Raw genomic sequence first — 20,236 nt, 5'->3', positions numbered from 1 at the left:
TACCGGGCCCGTGTGAGAGGTCAGGGAGAGCCGCCTACTACTACCGCGCCCGTGTGAGAGGTCAGGGAGAGCCGCCTACTACCGCGCCCGTGTGAGAGGTCAGGGAGAGCCGCCTACTACTACCGCGCCCGTGTGAGAGGTCAGGGAGAGCCGCCTACTACCGCGCCCGTGTGAGAGGTCAGGGAGAGCCGCCTACTACCGCGCCCGTGTGAGAGGTCAGGGAGAGCCGCCTACTACTACCGCGCCCGTGTGAGGGGTCAGGGAGAGCCGCCTACTACCGCGCCCGTGTGAGGGGTCAGGGAGAGCCGCCTACTACCGCGCCCGTGTGAGAGGTCAGGGAGAGCCACCTACTACCGCGCCCGTGTGAGAGGTCAGGGAGAGCCACCTACTACCGCGCCCGTGTGAGGGGTCAGGGAGAGCCGCCTACTACCGCGCCCGTGTGAGAGGTCAGGGAGAGCCGCCTACTACCGCGCCCGTGTGAGAGGTCAGGGAGAGCCACCTACTACCGCGCCCGTGTGAGAGGTCAGGGAGAGCCGCCTACTACCGCGCCCGTGTGAGAGGTCAGGGAGAGCCACCTACTACCGCGCCCGTGTGAGAGGTCAGGGAGAGCCGCCTACTACCGCGCCCGTGTGAGAGGTCAGGGAGAGCCGCCTACTACCGCGCCCGTGTGAGAGGTCAGGGAGAGCCGCCTACTACCGCGCCCGTGTGAGAGGTCAGGGAGAGCCGCCTACTACCGGGCCCGTGTGAGAGGTCAGGGAGAGCCGCCTACTACCGCGCCCGTGTGTGAGGTCAGGGAGAGACGCCTACTACCGCGCCCGTGTGAGGGGTCAGGGAGAGCCGCCTACTACTACCGCGCCCGTGTGAGAGGTCAGGGAGAGCCGCCTACTACCGCGCCCGTGTGAGAGGTCAGGGAGAGCCACCTACTACCGCGCCCGTGTGAGAGGTCAGGGAGAGCCGCCTACTACTACCGCGCCCGTGTGAGAGGTCAGGAAGAGCCGCCTACTACCGCGCCCGTGTGAGAGGTCAGGGAGAGCCGCCTACTACCGCGCCCGTGTGAGAGGTCAGGGAGAGCCGCCTACTACCGCGCCCGTGTGAGGGGTCAGGGAGAGCCGCCTACTACCGCGCCCGTGTGAGAGGTCAGGGAGAGCCACCTACTACTGCGCCCGTGTGAGAGGTCAGGGAGAGCCGCCTACTACCGCGCCCGTGTGAGAGGTCAGGGAGAGCCGCCTACTACTACCGCGCCCGTGTGAGAGGTCAGGGAGAGCCGCCTACTACCGCGCCCGTGTGAGAGGTCAGGGAGAGCCGCCTACTACCGCGCCCGTGTGAGAGGTCAGGGAGAGCCACCTACTACCGCGCCCGTGTGAGGGGTCAGGGAGAGCCGCCTACTACTACCGCGCCCGTGTGAGGGGTCAGGGAGAGCCGCCTACTACCGCGCCCGTGTGAGAGGTCAGGGAGAGCCGCCTACTACCGCGCCCGTGTGAGAGGTCAGGGAGAGCCGCCTACTACCGCGCCCGTGTGAGAGGTCAGGGAGAGCCGTCTACTACCGCGCCCGTGTGAGGGGTCAGGGAGAGCCGCCTACTACCGCGCCCGTGTGAGAGGTCAGGGAGAGCCGTCTACTACCGCGCCCGTGTGAGGAGTCAGGGAGAGCCGCCTACTACCGCGCCCGTGTGAGAGGTCAGGGAGAGCCGCCTACTACTACCGCGCCCGTGTGAGAGGTCAGGGAGAGCCGCCTACTACCGCGCCCGTGTGAGAGGTCAGGGAGAGCCGCCTACTACCGCGCCCGTGTGAGAGGTCAGGGAGAGCCGCCTACTACCGCGCCCGTGTGAGAGGTCAGGGAGAGCCGCCTACTACCGCGCCCGTGTGAGAGGTCAGGGAGAGCCGCCTACTACCGCGCCCGTGTGAGAGGTCAGGGAGAGCCGCCTACTACCGCGCCCGTGTGAGAGGTCAGGGAGAGCCGCCTACTACCGCGCCCGTGTGAGAGGTCAGGGAGAGCCACCTACTACCGCGCCCGTGTGAGAGGTCAGGGAGAGCCGCCTACTACTACCGCGCCCGTGTGAGGGGTCAGGGAGAGCCGCCTACTACCGGGCCCGTGTGAGAGGTCAGGGAGAGCCGCCTACTACTACCGCGCCCGTGTGAGAGGTCAGGGAGAGCCGCCTACTACCGCGCCCGTGTGAGGGGTCAGGGGGAGCCGCCTACTACCGCGCCCGTGTGAGAGGTCAGGGAGAGCCGCCTACTACTACCGGGCCCGTGTGAGAGGTCAGGGAGAGCCGCCTACTACTACCGCGCCCGTGTGAGAGGTCAGGGAGAGCCGCCTACTACCGCGCCCGTGTGAGGGGTCAGGGAGACCCGCCTACTACCGCGCCCGTGTGAGGGGTCAGGGAGAGCCGCCTACTACTACCGCGCCCGTGTGAGGTCAGGGAGAGCCGCCTACTACCGCGCCCGTGTGAGAGGTCAGGGAGAGCCGCCTACTACCGCGCCCGTGTGAGAGGTCAGGGAGAGCCGCCTACTACTACCGCGCCCGTGTGAGAGGTCAGGGAGAGCCGCCTACTACTACCGCGCCCGTGTGAGAGGTCAGGGAGAGCCGCCTACTACCGCGCCCGTGTGAGGGGTCAGGGAGAGCCGCCTACTACCGCGCCCGTGTGAGAGGTCAGGGAGAGCCGCCTACTACCGCGCCCGTGTGAGAGGTCAGGGAGAGCCGCCTACTACCGCGCCCGTGTGAGGGGTCAGGGAGAGCCGCCTACTACCGCGCCCGTGTGAGAGGTCAGGGAGAGCCGCCTACTACCGCGCCCGTGTGAGAGGTCAGGGAGAGCCGCCTACTACCGCGCCCGTGTGAGAGGTCAGGGAGAGCCGCCTACTACCGCGCCCGTGTGAGAGGTCAGGGAGAGCCGCCTACTACCGCGCCCGTGTGAGAGGTCAGGGAGAGCCGCCTACTACTACCGCGCCCCTGTGAGGTCAGGGAGAGCCGCCTACTACCGCGCCGGTGTGAGAGGTCAGGGAGAGCCGCCTACTACCGCGCCGGTGTGAGAGGTCAGGGAGAGCCGCCTACTACCGCGCCCGTGTGAGAGGTCAGGGAGAGCCGCCTACTACTACCGCGCCCCTGTGAGGTCAGGGAGAGCCGCCTACTACCGCGCCCGTGTGAGAGGTCAGGGAGAGCCGCCTACTACCGGGCCCGTGTGAGAGGTCAGGGAGAGCCGCCTACTACCGGGCCCGTGTGAGGGGTCAGGGAGAGCCACCTACTACCGCGCCCGTGTGAGGGGTCAGGGAGAGCCGCCTACTACCGCGCCCGTGTGAGGGGTCAGGGAGAGCCGCCTACTACTACCGCGCCCGTGTGAGGGGTCAGGGAGAGCCGCCTACTACCGCGCCCGTGTGAGGGGTCAGGGAGAGCCGCCTACTACTACCGCGCCCGTGTGAGAGGTCAGGGAGAGCCGCCTACTACCGCGCCCGTGTGAGAGGTCAGGGAGAGCCGCCTACTACCGCGCCCGTGTGAGGGGTCAGGGAGAGCCGCCTACTACTACCGCGCCCGTGTGAGAGGTCAGGGAGAGCCGCCTACTACCGCGCCCGTGTGAGGGGTCAGGGAGAGCCGCCTACTACCGCGCCCGTGTGAGGGGTCAGGGAGAGCCGCCTACTACTACCGCGCCCGTGTGAGAGGTCAGGGAGAGCCGCCTACTACCGCGCCCGTGTGAGAGGTCAGGGAGAGCCGCCTACTACTACCGCGCCCGTGTGAGAGGTCAGGGAGAGCCACCTACTACCGCGCCCGTGTGAGACGTCAGGGAGAGCCGCCTACTACCGCGCCCGTGTGAGAGGTCAGGGAGAGCCACCTACTACCGCGCCCGTGTGAGAGGTCAGGGAGAGCCGCCTACTACTACCGCGCCCGTGTGAGGGGTCAGGGAGAGCCGCCTACTACCGCGCCCGTGTGAGAGGTCAGGGAGAGCCGCCTACTACCGCGCCCGTGTGAGAGGTCAGGGAGAGCCGCCTACTACTACCGCGCCCGTGTGAGAGGTCAGGGAGAGCCGCCTACTACCGCGCCCGTGTGAGGGGTCAGGGGGAGCCGCCTACTACCGCGCCCGTGTGAGAGGTCAGGGAGAGCCACCTACTACAGCGCCCGTGTGAGGGGTCAGGGGGAGCCGCCTACTACTAGCGGCTGAATTCTTATAAAGCCGCCTGACCGCTACGCCAGATCGCCCAGGTAAACTGTGACTGGGTTAATAGCAGTCAGAGGTTTGTTTCCCAGGCACAGCTATGACATGGTGACGTCACCCTGTCACAGTGACAAAGCGCGCTGCTTAAATAAACATTTACCCGCATCGTACACCGATAAGTCTTACGCATACACACACACACTTATTACTAACTACAGACAGGCTTACACAAACGCGCACACATTTCTAAGTATATAGTACGGTCACGTGTGACGTTATTAGCGCGGTACAGCGGGGGCACAGAGATTTGAAAATGACAGAAACAGGGTTTGCATACAAATAAGGGCTAGCAGGTACATGGAGATAATGAGGGCCCTGCTCGCGAGAGCTTGCAATCCCACACCTTCCAACGGTACCTATTTGACAGGTACTCTCCCAATTGTGTGTACGTCCTGTGCCTATCACAACCAGGTGTGATGCCCATGTGCGAGAGCAGAGAAGCGCTCCACTGCCTGTCCCCTATAGGTTGAAGCTCAGAACCTTCAGCTACTTACAGCTGCTTGAAGATGACGGATTTGATAAGTAATCAGCAGGTGATCAGGAAGTAATCATCTATCTCAGTGATTCCCAAACCCCAGTCCTAAAGAACCGCTAACATTCCGGGTTAAGGAAACCCCGGCTTGAACACAAGTGGCTCAGTCAAAATGATTTGGCCGCCTGTGCTAATAAGGGGATATCCTTAACACCTGGGGTGTTAGCGGTCCTTCTATGGGAAGTTATATTAGTACAAGCTAATGCAGTAAATCAAGAAATGGCGGCCTGTATCCCATAATGAGAATGAGAGGAACAGTGTGACAATTTTCAGGAGCCCGGTGCTGGAGGGTCTTCACACACTAGATTCGCCGTTGCCAACTCGAATTTAATACAAGTTTTCCACGCGCCAGTGTGCTTTCCGCCATCGCAATTCCGATACACATTGTTAATTAATACTGGGACTACAGACCCAGAGCATCGCACACACACGTTAACGCATATTGCACACGCGCAGAATTAGAGACTTGGCCGCACACGTTTGGGCAGGTGTACACATGTATATAGGTTTACATATTTACATGCACAGATTTTTGCACGACCTACACAAAAAACGGACAATTATACGAGTGCGTGCAGCAAAGTTAGTAGGAGAGGAGTAGTGCTGGAAAATTGCAAGACCTCACACGATCCACGCTGGACCATGGGGATGGGCAACTGGAAGACCTCCCACTATCTACGCTGGACCCTGGGGATGCGCCACTGCAAGACCTCACACGATCTACGCTGGACCCTGGGGATGGGCCACTGGAAGACCTCACACTATCTACGCTGGACCCTGGGGATGCGCCACTGGAAGACCTCACACTATCTACGCTGGACCATGGGGATGGGCCATTGCAAGACCTCACACTATCTACGCTGGACCCTCGGGATGCGCCACTGGAAGACCTCACACTATCTACGCTGGACCATGGGGATGGGCCATTGCAAGACCTCCACGATCTACGCTGGACCATGGGGATGCGCCACTGCAAGACCTCACACTATCTACGCTGGACCATGGGGATGCACCACTGCAAGACCTCACACTCTACCTGGACCATGGTGATGCGCCACTGCAAGACCTCACACTATCTACGCTGGACCATGGGGATGCACCACTGCAAGACCTCACACTCTACCTGGACCATGGTGATGCGCCACTGCAAGACCTCACACTATCTACGCTGGACCATGGGGATGGGCCACTGGAAGACCTCACACTATCTACGCTGGACCATGGTGATGCGCCACTGCAAGACCTCACACTATCTACGCTGAACCATGGGGATGCGCCACTGCAAGACCTCACACGATCTACGCTGGACCATGGGGATGCGCCACTGCAAGACCTCACACTATCTACGCTGGACCATGGGGATGGGCCACTGCAAGACCTCACACGATCTACACTGGACCATGGGGATGGGCCACTGAAAGACTTTCCCAGGAGCTGCTCTGAGGACCGAACCGATGGCTCACTGGCCTGTTGGGTGCGGCCCAGCTGTAGGCTTAACTTAACCCTTGCCAGAGAAGCATGCGACACACAGGCCCTTCTGGCAAAGCAACGGTTCAACTGTCAAAGCCACCACCTGCTATCTGCTCCTAAAAAAATTAATCAAAACACCGTCCAGAAGAGGGGAGATCGGATTCCCTGAACCATAGGCAGGTCCTGCCCTCCGCCTGCCAAATGGTTACCTTAACCCCTCCAGGACAACAGCCCCCTTCACCTCCCGATGCCCACAAAAACTCAGGGAGCATGGCAGAATATTTCCCATTGGCATAACATGGGCACATGACACAGTGGAGGCCGTAAACCTCGACGTTGGGAGTTACTCAAGGATTGGAGTTAAAGTTCACTGCTAATGTTCTCCCGGAGCAGGTGGATGAAATTAACGCGGTCCAGCTATGGGGACCCCCTGCTTACCCCCCCATGTAAAAAAAAATGGGGGATGCTGTTAAAAACAAATACAGCAGGGAGGACTGCTCCTTTAAGCTGCACTTTTCTGCAAATTAGGGGTGAAAATGTAACGCTGTTGAGCTGGATAATTGCACAGAGGATGACCCCCTTCTAGACGGACCCAATTCCCGGAAATCTGCATGCGTATTTTAAGACCTGTGACATTTTGCACTTATACTGTGCAGGGATCTCTCTCTTTGTGGCGGCAAATGTCAGCCACTGGATATTATACATAGGAACAGGATTGAATGCAATTGTGCCCCTCTATTTCGTATTTTTAGTATACGCCTAGGGAATTTATTTTATGCGATATTTTGTGATATGCAATAGATTTTTCTGGGGTTTTTTAATGCAGGCCCCTGATTTAAGGACATTTATTCTATTCCACCGTCTGCAGGGATTCTGCGAATTTTTGGGTATGTATATCTTTATTTATATAGCGCCATTTTTGTACATCGCGCTTCACAGCAGTAACACACGTGACATATTATAACACATTAATCGTAATAAGCGCTTTAGACATGACGGTAAGAGTAGGAAGGGGGTCCCTGCCCCGAAGAACTTACAATCTAAGTGGTAATTAGGGAGAACTTACAGAGACAGTAGGAGGGTGTTATTATTTATTTATATGGTTTCTTTATCCTTTAAATAAGAAGCAATGCATTGCAAGCTCAGCCTACACTGATGCTCTCTCAATGTGCAGGCGTACGTTTGCCGATGCTTTATACCAGGGGTGGCCAACTCCAGTTCTCAAGGGACTCCATATCCCTGCTTCAGCACAGGTGGCTCAAAGACTGAGCCACCTTTGCTGAAGCAGGGATATCCTAAAATCCTGGTGGTGGCCCTTGAGGACTGGCGTTGCCCACCCTTGCTTTATACCCAACCACTTCTGCGTCAAACTATATACCCCATCAAACTCAATGATTTACCTCCTGAAATAAGTTAGCCATTTTTTGTTTGGTGGAGAATTTCTTGGAATAAAAACAACCTTAGAAGCCAACGAGAATCAGGAAATATCTCCCCCTACCGCCATTTTATTATCCCCAAAAAAGTTCCAGGGGAGGGAAATATATCTTTTAGCTGGAAAACTGTGGTGGTTCTGCTCGTGGCCCGCCCCAGCTCCCGTAATAAACAAGTAAATAAAAATAAATAATAAAAATAAATGTATTTGGGGGGGGGGGGGATGTTGCTTTAATATGGCTAATTATGACATCACAGGTTACATTCACTACGTGGGGTCACTCCAAAGGTAATTCACGGCCGGAGGGGGGGAAAAAACTCCTTACGGTCCAGTCACTCGAACGGGCTGTCGAGGGTCTTCCAGCTGCAGAATGTGGGTCTGCGCCGTTTAGTAGAGGGGTGCTCATCTGCAGTCCTCAAGACCACCCCTTCCCCCCCTCCCCCCCCAACAGGTCAGGTTTTCAGGTTTAAGGATATCCCAGCTTCAGCCCGGGTGGCTCAATCTTTGAGCCACTGATTGTGCCACCTGTGCTGAAGCAGGGATAGCTTGAAAACCTGACCTGTTGGGGGGGGGGGGGTTCTTGATTACTGGAGTTGAGCCCCCTTGGCTTAGTAGACATGCCCCTTGATGTCACAATGTTTTCTTTAGATCCTCAGGGCCACTCAGCACTTTTAGATTGTCAGCCCTGCGCGCCAGTGACTCGTTCTTGGCCCCTGCATTGGGAGGCCCCGCACTTGCCAGCAGTACGCCATGAAATGAAAGCAGGAGGGTGATCGGCAGGGACGGGAGTTCAGTCCTCAACCGGCAAATGGGACAAGGTTGATGACCGGCGGAGAGCACTCGCCCTGCAAGCGGATCGGCAGTCTCTACCCCTGGGGACCTTCCTGTGGCAACAGATCCTTTCTAGACTGTCCCAAAATATGAAAACACACGCCGGCTGTAACCCGAGCCCCGTTCTGTCCCCGCTTCATACACTGTAAACCATCATTAATAGTAATAATAAACGCATTTTTCACAACAGGTATAGCCTTGTAAGCAAGGCACTTATCTTCTAAGCGGTGCTGTGCCCTTTAAGACATCAGCTGGTGACTGTGTACACTGTACGGTCTATTACCGTGAAAGTGCCACCAGGTGTCTTATGGCGTAGCACTGCTTAGGAGACGTGGCCTGTTATCTTTTTCTGTATCAATGGGATTGGAAGCTCACTGGGGCAGAGATGTCTATGGGCCAAACTCTGAACAAATAAATGAATTAGGCACTAAGAAATGAGACTGCAAGCTCTCTGGGCAAGGAATTCATCCCATCTGTACTACTGCTCCGAACTGACAGGACATGGGTTTAATTTGAAGAGGCTGTGGGTAGCTAGGGTATTATAGCATCCATACTGGGATTTATAGTTTCATCGAGTCCTTCCCATCATCATAATAATATTAATCCTTTTTATTTCACTTAGCGCTCCTCTCCCAATGAGACGCTGCGCTTCACAATTACAGTATAGCGCACCGTACACAGCATATGGGAATTTTTACAGACACAGTCCATAGAGCTTACACTCTATGATTTTGGTGCCTGAGGCACAGGGGGATAAAGTGACTTGCCCAAGGTCACAAAGAGCCGACACCGGGAATTGAACCAGGGTCCCCTGAAACTCATTGTTGTTTAGTCAGCACTCACTGAGCCGCTCCTTCGGCCGTGCACCTTAGTTGCAAACAAACATTCACAGACTGCAGTGGGGGGGTGACCCCGTAGGCGCCACGAGAATGAGGTCACTCAAGTTTCCTTGGTTCCTGAAGAGCTTAGGAGCGCGCCACAGAAGAAAGAATTTTAGCATTATATACCTCCAGCACTGGAACCGTTTGCAGAAGCAAACACAGAGGCCTTATTCAGAGCACGCCGGACACACGTCTCCGGATAATATACAAGGTGAGACTGCGGGAGAAGCCGGAGAAACTATTCCAACGGATTGGGGACGTGCCAACGAAGGGCAGCCAAAATAAAGGCCGGACGCCACTGTGGGATTCTCCTGTCTCCCCTCAGCCCGTGAAGATTTTAATGTCATCTGACACATTGCAGAATCTGAACTTGCGGTTGGGGAAAGAGTGTGGTGCACAGTATCACTGGCCTGCTGAGTTTTTTTTTTAACATTTTATTACAATCTTACATATTGGTTTCTTGTTTCAAACAAAACACTGTTCTTTGCCAGTGGCGGCTCTGCGTGTCTTTGTATTTTACATATAATAAACATTTGAAAAGCCGGGTTGAGTGAGCCCATCGCGTTCTGACAGGATTAGTTTCTCCGGAATTTACATTAATGGCGACTTTATGGGGATTCAGCTGCTGTCGGTGTGTATTTATTCTGCCAACACATCGGAGTAACCAGAGGTGCAAACCTGCCCTGTCTCAAGAAAGAGCCATCGGGGGGGGGACTGGCCTAAGCCAAATAATACAGCTCAATGGCCCCCCAGCAGCTGCACAAAGACCCTCTATGCTACGGCCACCAGCTAACGGACACACAGCTCCCAGGACAATGACATCACTGCTCCCTATCCATGAATAGAGGGGTCTGTTCCCCCGAAATCCTAACGCTGCAGCTCCTGGTTCTCGCACTATTACAGTACACAGTTTGCACAATCGGTGCACTGTATACGGTGTGTGGATGTACCACCCGAATCTGAGGAGACCAAGATTCGCGCTGAGATGAGCCGGTTCTGTACAGAAGCTAAGAAGATCAGTGTCTACTGCAGTGTACTGTACCCATCCTGCCCCACACGCAGCATGGCGCAGGACAAGCATTAGGATACAGAGCATGGCAGGGTTCTAAAGTACTGTTGCATAAAGAACGTTTGCAGAGTATGGAGGTGGTGCTGTCCAAATACACATTACTGTGAAAGGTTTTCACAAAAGAATGCCAACGTTTCGACCCATGTTAGTGTTCTTCGGGCTCTGCTCCCAAAGCGGGCTGAGCCGCAGCATCACAGAGCCGTGAGAAGGGTGAAATAACAATACTCCCCTTACAGGGCATACAAGACCCCTCACACGGCACATACGATAAGGTACGGTAGGGAGAGAGCCAAAACAAACAGCCTAGCCGGGCCCAGCTCCTGCTTTCAGTGCGGGGTCCAGATGCGCGCACAGTCTTGGATGGCTGTGAATGAAACCCAGACATCAGCGTGCAGACATGCAGCGGTGCCGCGTCGAAAAGTGCGAGCTGCCAGCTCTGATCCAGACACCCCACCACCCCCAAACCTTACTTAAAGCTGCAGTTCCGTCTTTTTTTTTTTATTATTATTTTTTTACTTCAATAGTTTCATCTGGGCAATCTCTAATTACCTAAAGAACGGCATAGCTGCCGGTCAATGCGTTCTCCGTCTATTGATCGGCAAAGTTTGGCGACAACTTTAAATATGGGGAATGTAAATCGTTGCTATAGGAACAAGCATGCTTGTTAAAATAGAATACAAGAAAATTGGTCTTTCAAAGTTGTTTTTTTTTAAAACAGAAAATGCTAAAAGTATTTTTTCTTACTACAGAACTGATTTATTTAAAAAAAACACATGCAGGATATTGACTGAACTGCAGCTTTAATAACAATAACACAAAGACAGGCTAACCATGTAGTGCCAGCGAATCTTGCAATGATCCTGTGTTGTAGGCTTATCTGGCATTGAAGGGGTTAAGTGGCCGTACTCATTTAAAGGATCAGTTCCACTTTACTGCTGACCTGGTCAATAGAGCCCATAGTGAGCGTTTGTTCTCCATCTAATGTCTTCCTAATCAGGACGCCCTCGCTCCCACAGGAGAAATAATGATGCCATAATTAATAAACTATTACTGATTAAGGACCAAACACAAACATCCCACAGGAAGAGGCAAAGAATCCTCACTAAAGGGCAGGGGGGCTCCACTCCACTCCTCAAGCCCCCCCACTAACAGGTCAGGTTGTCAGGATATCCAAACTTCAGCGCAGGTGGCTCAATCAGAGGCTCAGTCAAAGATTGAGCCCCTGATTGAGCCACCTGTGCTGAAGCAGGGACTGATTTAGTCCCATGTGTTGAAGCAGAGATATCCTGAAAACCTGACCTGTTAGTGGGGGGGCTTGAGGACGGGGGCTTGAGCCCCCCTGGTATAGGGCACTCTTCGGCCATATAAAAAGATACCGTTATTTAACACAATGTGGAGAAAAAAAAAGCTATCCAGTGCCCCTGATGAAGCAATGATGCAAAACATAGCAGGACACAGAGCATAGGGGGCGCCATGACCAGAGCCACGCAGAGCCACGAGAGATGCATATTAATAAACTCATGCTGAACCTACCAAGATCATACTCGCTCATCATCATCATCTTCTACGTTTCACTTATTTTAGGGACTTACTTCAGGATATACCATTTTATTTATGTATTACTCATTTTTCTAAATATATTTAAAATGTGAATAATAAATAATAACTTTATTTCATATAGGGATTTTCTCCCAATGGGACTCAAAGCGCGTCACAATTACAGCAAAGCGCGTGGTACACAGCACATAGAAATGTTACAGACACAGTCCCTGCCCGGATGAACTTTGCTTTTTATAACTCTATGCTTTTGGTGCCTGAGGCACAGGGAGATAAAGTGACTTGCTCAAGGTCACAGGGTGCTGACACTGAGAATTGAACCAGGTGCCCCTGTTTCACACTCAGTGTCAGTGTTTAGAGAGTCAGTGTCAGTGTTTAGAGAGTCAGTGTCTTTACTCACTGAGCCGCTCCTTCTCCCTGCTCATGGTATGAGTGTATCCTGCTTTTGCAAACTCTGACCTCCATGTGTAATATTACTCTGTCACCTTGCTATGTCCCCTTTCTAATACTATACATGTGAATGATGGTCAGGATCGTTTTATTGGTCTGCTGCCGTTATTCCTGGCTAACAGCGCCGGCCACTTTGCTGGTCTACAAAAAGGCGCTTTACCCACTGCAGTGCCCGTTATTAAATACCAGATCCTTTTGCAGTTCTATATTGAAATACTTTTACGGAGCACCTGTGGCATTTGCCCACGTCTTCTATGGTTATAGGACAACACAAGTAGGTCATCGTTAGTGTCCTCGTTAACAAGAAGGGGAGGGGGGTATTTTTCACAAGAAACAAGTGATATATTCACTTTAGGAATGAAAAAAATGACATTGCTAACTTGTTTGACCACTCATCGGGACTGCCCCTTTATCTGTTCACATCCATCATGCCCTGAACGTCTTCAACAGGTGGACTGAAAACGTACACCACCAGACATGCCACAAGCAGATGTGTTGCTCTGTGTAGGGCGCCTGGGGCATGAGGAGTTAATCACAGTCAGGTTGTGTTGGTTTCACACCTCTCCCTGAACCTTCACATCCTTTGTGGTCCCTCCCTCCTGCCCTGGTCTCTAGCTGCCCCGCTGCAGAAGGCTGTGCGTTAACCAGGCAATAAAAACCCTGCATGAGCTGGCGCCTTTTGGGTGGCAGAGATAATCTCGGCTGGAATTCTGCCCCGGGACATTGTGCCAATTATTTGCACCCGTGCCAAGCTGGGTGACCCGCTTTCCTGTTAGACTGTTTACGTTAAATATGGTTTGAAGAAGGATTTGAAATACGTGGCGGATTGTTAAGTGTTAACCAAATTAATTCGCTCTGGTCCAATACGGGACGGCACCTTTCGCGGACAGCCGCGGCGCTGCCCGGGGACACGCAGGACCCTGTGCTTAACCACCGAGGTCAAAGTGACAGCTGTTGGGATCCTGTCCCAGATCAGAGGGAACATCAAAACACTCGCCTAGCCAGTCTCACACGCAGGGAATCTCCACACATGGTACCCTAACCCAGGCGTGCTCAACCCCAGTCCTCCATCCCCCTCCTTCCCCCCCACAGGTCAGGTTTTCAGGATATCCCAGCTTCAGCGCAGGTGGCTCAATCTCAGCCTCTGATTGAGCCCCCTGTGCTGAAGCAGGGACTAATTGAGCCACCTGTGCTGAAGCAGGGATAGTGAAAAAGGGGACTAGGGCGCTCCAAAAAGCTCACAGAAATATACTAAAACGTGTCTGATGTATAGGCACATAGGATGGGGCACACAAGCAGGGATATCCTGAAAACCTGACCTGTTGGCGGGGCTTGAGGACTAGAGCCGAGCACCCAAGCCCTAACCTCTTGAGTGCCAGTGATGCCAGCAAACCCAGTGCAAAGCAATGGTAAAGCGATGGAAGTTGACTACACACTGTTTAACCATTTGAGTACCAGGGGGCCGACAAATGTGATGACTGACAAACAGTCTTATCACCAAGCGACATTAAAGATTGTACAGCTACCTTGACCCTATGCAACATGCCACTGCCCTTCGCTCACTTCCGTCCCGGGCTTCAGTGTCCCTTTAATGTGCGATAGGAGTGGGAATGTGGATTCATGCTGCGGAAGGGCACATTCCTTATTGGCACGCACCCGCGCCAGGATCCCACACAGCTGCCTTCTCGGGAGATAGAGACGGCTCACACTGGAGGCAGACGGGTGGGGCGCTGACCAGAGGAGGTCCGCAGCCCACTTTCCCAACAGCTGCCCCTGGGTCTGAAGGGAAACGTATTATTCATTTATTTCGCTACAAGAAACGCAACGTCCGCCTTAGAAAAAAAGCCACACTGCATCCAAACCTTTCCTGCCCCAGATATGCCGAGCTCTGCGTCTGCGCGGAAACCCCACACACAAGGCTGGCATGGTGCGTGTGCAGTTATTACAGGCAGCAGCAACAGCTGGGAACTCACTGCACATCTGGCAGGCCGGGTGCTGCTGCGCTAGCACCATAATACTGAGTCACATCAGCTCCCCTGCCTCATTACATCACCCTGCCACGGCTGTAGGTCCCGTCTGCGCGTCACGTGTGTAGACGCAAATGTACCTTGTTGGATGAAAGGAGAGCAACGTATAAAAACAGCTGCAAAACTTTACACAGGCAAAACCCAAGGTTAATAATAATAATAATAATAGCTTTATTTCACATAGCGCTTTTTTCACAATGGGACTCGGCGCGTCACAATTACAGTACAGCGCGCGGTATGCAGCAGGTATGGTTTTTACAGACACAGTCGCTGCCCAGGTGAGCTTACGATCTATGATTTTGGTTCCTGAGGCACAGGGAGATAAAGTAACTTGCCCAAGGTCACAAGTGTCTGACACCGGGAATTCTGGGAATTGAGCCAACCCAGTTTCGTCACGCACTGAGCCGCTCCAATGACTCAAAGGACATCTAGGAGGAGATTAAGTGTGGCTAGAAGGTTAGCGGATTCCAGGTACGTATTAAACGCACAGACAGGGGCTTCCCACAAATCTAATCTCTATGAAATCCAAACCACAACAAACCCAGCGGCAGGCACATCTAATTCACGTAGGTAGCCATATTCTTACTAATCGATTATTTGCGAAGCAACCAACATATTCCGCAGCGTGGTACAACGGGGGTCCCGAGTTATGTATATTACATTAGAAAAAGCGACATCCCAAACATGCACATATACAATATGTAATGAGGGCCCTGCGCCGGAGAGCTTACAATCTAGAGAGCCATAATACAGCATTTGCAGCTGGGTAAGCGTGACCATCACGGGACATGATTAAATAACGATACACTTTGTGTGCTGAACTCCACAGAGAATCCTTCTGCACGGCAGCATGTAAAGTCTCTCTCTGTCGCTGGGTCATTTTTCCATTAAATTGACGATTTTTTCCCTTCCTCGCCAAATGTAGCGCGCTGCTTTGCTCTGCTTTGCACGATTTGGTGTCACTAGGAATATTGAATGAACCTCACATATCAGAATATACTTCTGTATCCCTGCTCTTATATCTCTCTGTCAGAGTCGGTCTAAGAAATCTGCATCCAGTTTCAAAAGGACCAATAAAAAGCTTCTGAAGAGATGTGAGTTTGTACATGGACTCGTAAACTAGGTCTCAAACTTAGACCTCAAGGGCCATCAACAAGCCAGCTTTTATGGATTTCCCTGCTTCAGCACAGGTGACTCAATCAGTGGCTCAGATTGAGCCACCTGTGCTGAAGCGTGGATATCCATAAAAGCTGGCCTGTTGATGGCCCTTGAGGAATGAGTTTGAGACCCCTGTCATAAACATTACACTGCTATAATAATAATAATATGAATATAATGTCTTTTTAAATACTCAAATCGGTGGCGGGCAACCAACAGGTCAGGTTTTCAGGCTATCCCTGCTTCGGGCCAGGTGGCTGAGTCAGTGGCGCAGTCTTCCAGCCTGGGATTCCCTCTCCACCCCCTTCACAGATACTTAACCCTCATACTGCCAAGCCACAGCTGCTAGAAAAAGAATACGCCAACTAAGCAAATGCCGACAGCCACAAGCAGTTAAACAGAGCTGGATAAAGGCTGAATTTATGCTCATCGTTCTTTTATCCATTACTGCCATTGGCTTCCTGTGTGTATTTTATTAACTGCGGCTCTTCTGCGTCCTAGAGATGTGCGGAGGACAATCACAACGGGTAACACATTAGATATGGGGTGAACAACTCCAGTCCTCAAGGGCCATCAACAGGTCAGGTTTTCCAGATATCCCTGCTTCGGCACAGGTGGCTCAGTCAGTCAGACACCCTCGATGCTGAAGCAGGGATATCCTGAAAACCTGACCTGCTGGTGACCGTTGAGGACTGGAGTTGCCCGCCCCCCTCCCCCCCTGCACTACACACTAGTGCCAATGGGCAACTTGGGGCCTTTTTGGTTTTCCTTATAAACTAGAGAAATGACTTTAATTCCCACCATTTTACTCGCCATAATTAACGCAACGCATTGCGCTCCACCAAGTCCGCGCAGGCTTGGATCCCGTCTGAACACACGAAAACGTATTCCGATTGAAAAGAACTTGTACTAGGTGCGACGCAGGCACTGGAGAGGGAAACGATCAATTATTGACGCACTGCGCGGCCTCACAACTGTTTGGAACCACTGCGCACTATCTACAAAGATGTTCTTACACGGTATATCCGGGCGGTGCCCGACCCGCTGACAGCGACCTTTTCCCGTCTAAGTACGCCGAAGTCGTGTGCCAATTAACCCCTGCACGGCTGCGCAATGCTTTGTAGGGATCTAAAGGGTTAACCTTTGGCGCGCTTTGCGGGATCACCCTCATCACTGCACTGAGGGCACAAGGGTAGGATTCTGCGCCTTGCTAAACCTCCCTGGCAAGTACACTTTCAGGGCGAGAGTTGGGTTACCATCACCCCCGGCAGGGAAATGGTCCCTGGGGATGCTTGAAGTAGGATGCTGAATGACATGCGGTGCTCCAGCAGTGAGGGGGTTAATGGGGAACAGCTAAGACCTATCAGGAGTGAGGAGTTGACTAAACAAACTCTGGAGACGCGGTATTGACGCGGTATGGACGCGGTATGAGCCGGTCACATTTATTTCATACAAGTCTTTGGGAAGAAAAGAAAGTTTTCTAGAAATCCGCTAAACACTTCTGGAATGTGTCATGCGTTTTACAGCAGACAATCTTTAGCCTCGGTATGTAGCTTCTGTAAAGATGTTGTGTTCTAGTTACACGCGTGTGTGTGTGTGTGTGTGTGTTTCTGTGACAATTCCGGTTACATGTTCCCATGATAAAACGTGACTCAGGAATGTTCAGCTCCCGATTTAACACGGTCTGGCGAACAGGTGACATGTTCTTACCCCCCCCCCCCCCCTTATTACCCACGTTTTGCAGCTGGGAGACGTTGATAAGCACTGTGCGGTCTGTTACAGGAGGGGAGATCTGCAACAGCATCAGCTGCTCGGACAGGCAGGACACCTGTAACAAATGCATGACAGTACCGAGTACAACTTGTTGCTTTACAAACCTTCAATTCCAACCGTTCTTTAGGAAACACGGTAACCCAGCTTCTCAACTCTATCCTCAAGACCCCCGCCGTCCCCAACAGGTCAGGTTTTCAGGATATCCCTGCTTCAGCTCAGGTGGCACAGTCTGACTGAGCCACCTGTGCTGAAGCAAGGATATCCTTAAATCCTGACCTGTTGGGGGGGGGGGGTCTGAAGATGAGAACGCCCTGCCGTAACCCCGTTGAAAGAGGGCATTTCTTGAGTAGGACTCTCCAGTATGAAAAAGCCCTCACCCATATATTTAAGTGGGTACGGCAACCCCCGATTACCCGCTGCCTGAGGAATGAAAGGGTTAACACACAATTATCACCACATTCAAAAATGCCCCTTACCTTTTGGCTGGTAGCTGGTGACGGGGGTGCCAACGTGTCGCTGTGTGCCATATTAAAGCCTACCAATGCCAAGGGTCTGCATTCAGTACAAGCGCCAATTGTCAGCTGCTTGCCGTCATCCACTAGAAGACTGTTGGCCACCCGGGGGGCTAGTAAGAACACCGGCAGCCGGGCCACCTGCACTGCCTTCAATCCCAGGCACCTCTTCTTCTCCTGCCTACAGAAGAAGCAGACAAAGGTCTCCACCTGGTACTGCCTTGACCAGGGACTGCTGGGGTGCTGAATCGCCCTCATCTCCTGCTGAAGCCACTGCCCAAGAAGGTCATGGTAGCAGAGCCCACAAGTGGACACCAGCCCGGTGGAGTCGGCGGGCCTGGCTCGGGGGGCCGGTGGGTAGACGGTGAGGAAGGGGAAGAAGGGCTCCTTGTCCCCATACCTGCTAGGAGGGTTGATGCTGAGTTGATACTCGGCGCCTGGACCAAGTTCTGCGCCACAGACATAGCAGATGGAGATTGGACCGGGGTGGCTGTTGGGAAGTCCTGTCCTCCTGATGTGCGGGACCCCAGAAGAGCCTGGATCTGCTGACGTGAACACCTGGTGGTACCTTCCCAAGAAGCTCTGCACCGAGTTGATGAGCTCCTCGTTGTGTGATGCCCTGTAGATGGCCCAGAGGTCCTCCAACACCCCATAGCACTTCCTACAGCTCTGCACCTCCCCCTGCTGGGTCACCCCCCTGGAGGTAGGTGGGCAGGGCATCAGGGTGATGAAGGGGAAGTGCATGGTAGCCTTGGCATTGCCATTGGTTATCTTGGAGCGCACCAGCCTGGCCTGGTTGGCACAGTCCTCGCCGCACAGGTAGCAGACACCCTGCCCGTTGGCGTGACCTTCCCCTGACCTCTGGGGCGCCCCTTTTTCGGGTGAGGTGCTGGCATGGAGGGGCACCACGTAGAGGCGCTGCATGACGGGCACGCTGGCCAGGTCAAAGCTGTGCCACTGCTGCATGAGGGACGTGAAGCAGCTGGCACACGCCCTGGCACTGCCCCCGGGTGTGATGGGGTGAGCCCCGGGCGGGGGGGTGTGCAGCCACAGAAAGGGGAAGAAGGGCGCCTCGGGCGAGAGCTCCTGCTTCTGCACGTGGACCCTGCGCCCGGCGCTGTGCCCCCCGCAGATGTAACAGGCGGTGCCCACCGGGTGCCCGTTCTCCGGGTGTGGCTCGCCCTCCCCTCCGCCCGCGGGCGGCGAGAGTGGGCCGGGGTCGCCCTGCGGGGGCCTCCTCCCCCGGTCCCCCCCGCCCTGCGAGGACGACTCCTCCTCCGGGTCGCTGAGCGCGTTGTCGTCGGATAGCGCCGAGTCGTAGCTGGGGTTCCACTCCCGCGGGTGTTCGCGGGCCCCCTCCCCGCACTGGTAGGGCCGCTTCAGCCAGTACATGCGCTTGTCCGGCGGGGTCCGGCTGCGCTGGAAGGCGTCCCACTGCGCCCGCAGGAAGCGCTGGCACACGGCGCAAACCCGGGCGCAGCCGGCCGGGCACAGGGGCTCGGCGCCGGGGGCGGGCTCCTGCTGCTGGAGGAAAGGGAAGAACGGGTGGCCCGGGCGGGCGGGGCAGCGGACGGGTAACCTCACCTCTCGCCCGCGGGGGACCCCGCCGCCGCAGATGAAGCAGTAGGTTAGCGCCGGGGCGCAGTCGGCCGGCTCGCCCGTTGCGGGCGCAGCGCCTTCGCCCTCTGCCAGAGCTGCCATGAGCCGCTGCTTGCGGGAGATCGGGTCACTCATGCCCGTGCCGGGCGCATGTCCCCCGCGTGGGGGGGGGGTGGGGGTGTGCAGAGTTTGGGGGGATAGGGGGGGGGAGTGTGGTGACCCGGCCGGGTGTGACCCTCCCCCCCGGGGGGCTCTGCTGGGTCCCGGAGCCGTGAGCCCGCTGCGGGCTGCGCTGTGTACAGGGGCCGGGCGCAATGTTACACCCCGCCCCCCCCGGGCAGAGCGCATGGAGCAGCACACCCCTCTGTGTGACCCCTCCCCTGCCATGCGGGGCTGTGCAGTGACGCCGAGTATCTCCCCCTCCCCTGCCATGCGAGTGGACATGCTGCACCGGATAGTGACACGGAGTATCTCCCCTCCCCTGAGTGGACATGCTGCACCGGATAGTGACACGGAGTATCTCCCCTCCCCTGAGTGGACAAGCTGCACTGGATAGTGACACGGAGTATCTCCCCTGAGTGGGTATGCTGCACTGGATAGTGACACTGAGTATCTCCCCTTCCCTGAGTGGACATGCTGCACTGGATAGTGACACTGAGTATCTCCCCTTCCCTGAGTGGACATGCTGCACTGGATAGTGACGCAGAGTATCTCCCCTTCCCTGAGTGGACATGCTGCACTGGATA

The 20,236-nt window shown here is 54.7% G+C and overlaps 1 protein-coding gene across 2 annotated transcripts in view; it reads right to left on the bottom strand.

Annotated features, from left to right (window-relative positions):
- GSE1 (Gse1 coiled-coil protein) overlaps window positions 1-19,773 on the bottom strand; it is a 352,546-nt gene extending 332,773 nt beyond the window's left edge. For both annotated transcript variants that reach the window (XM_075576447.1, XM_075576448.1), the window contains exon 1: window positions 17,856-19,773. In XM_075576447.1, coding sequence (XP_075432562.1) covers window positions 17,856-19,625 — 1,770 coding nt within the window. In that variant the 5' untranslated portion in view covers window positions 19,626-19,773. The remainder of the gene's footprint in view (window positions 1-17,855) is intronic.
- Between the last annotated feature and the right edge of the window lie 463 nt (window positions 19,774-20,236).

The sequence above is a fragment of the Ascaphus truei genome, chromosome 19, assembly GCF_040206685.1.
Source record: "Ascaphus truei isolate aAscTru1 chromosome 19, aAscTru1.hap1, whole genome shotgun sequence".
In the NCBI taxonomy this organism is placed as follows: domain Eukaryota; kingdom Metazoa; phylum Chordata; class Amphibia; order Anura; family Ascaphidae; genus Ascaphus; species Ascaphus truei.
This window is presented reverse-complemented; position numbering and strand designations above follow the sequence as displayed.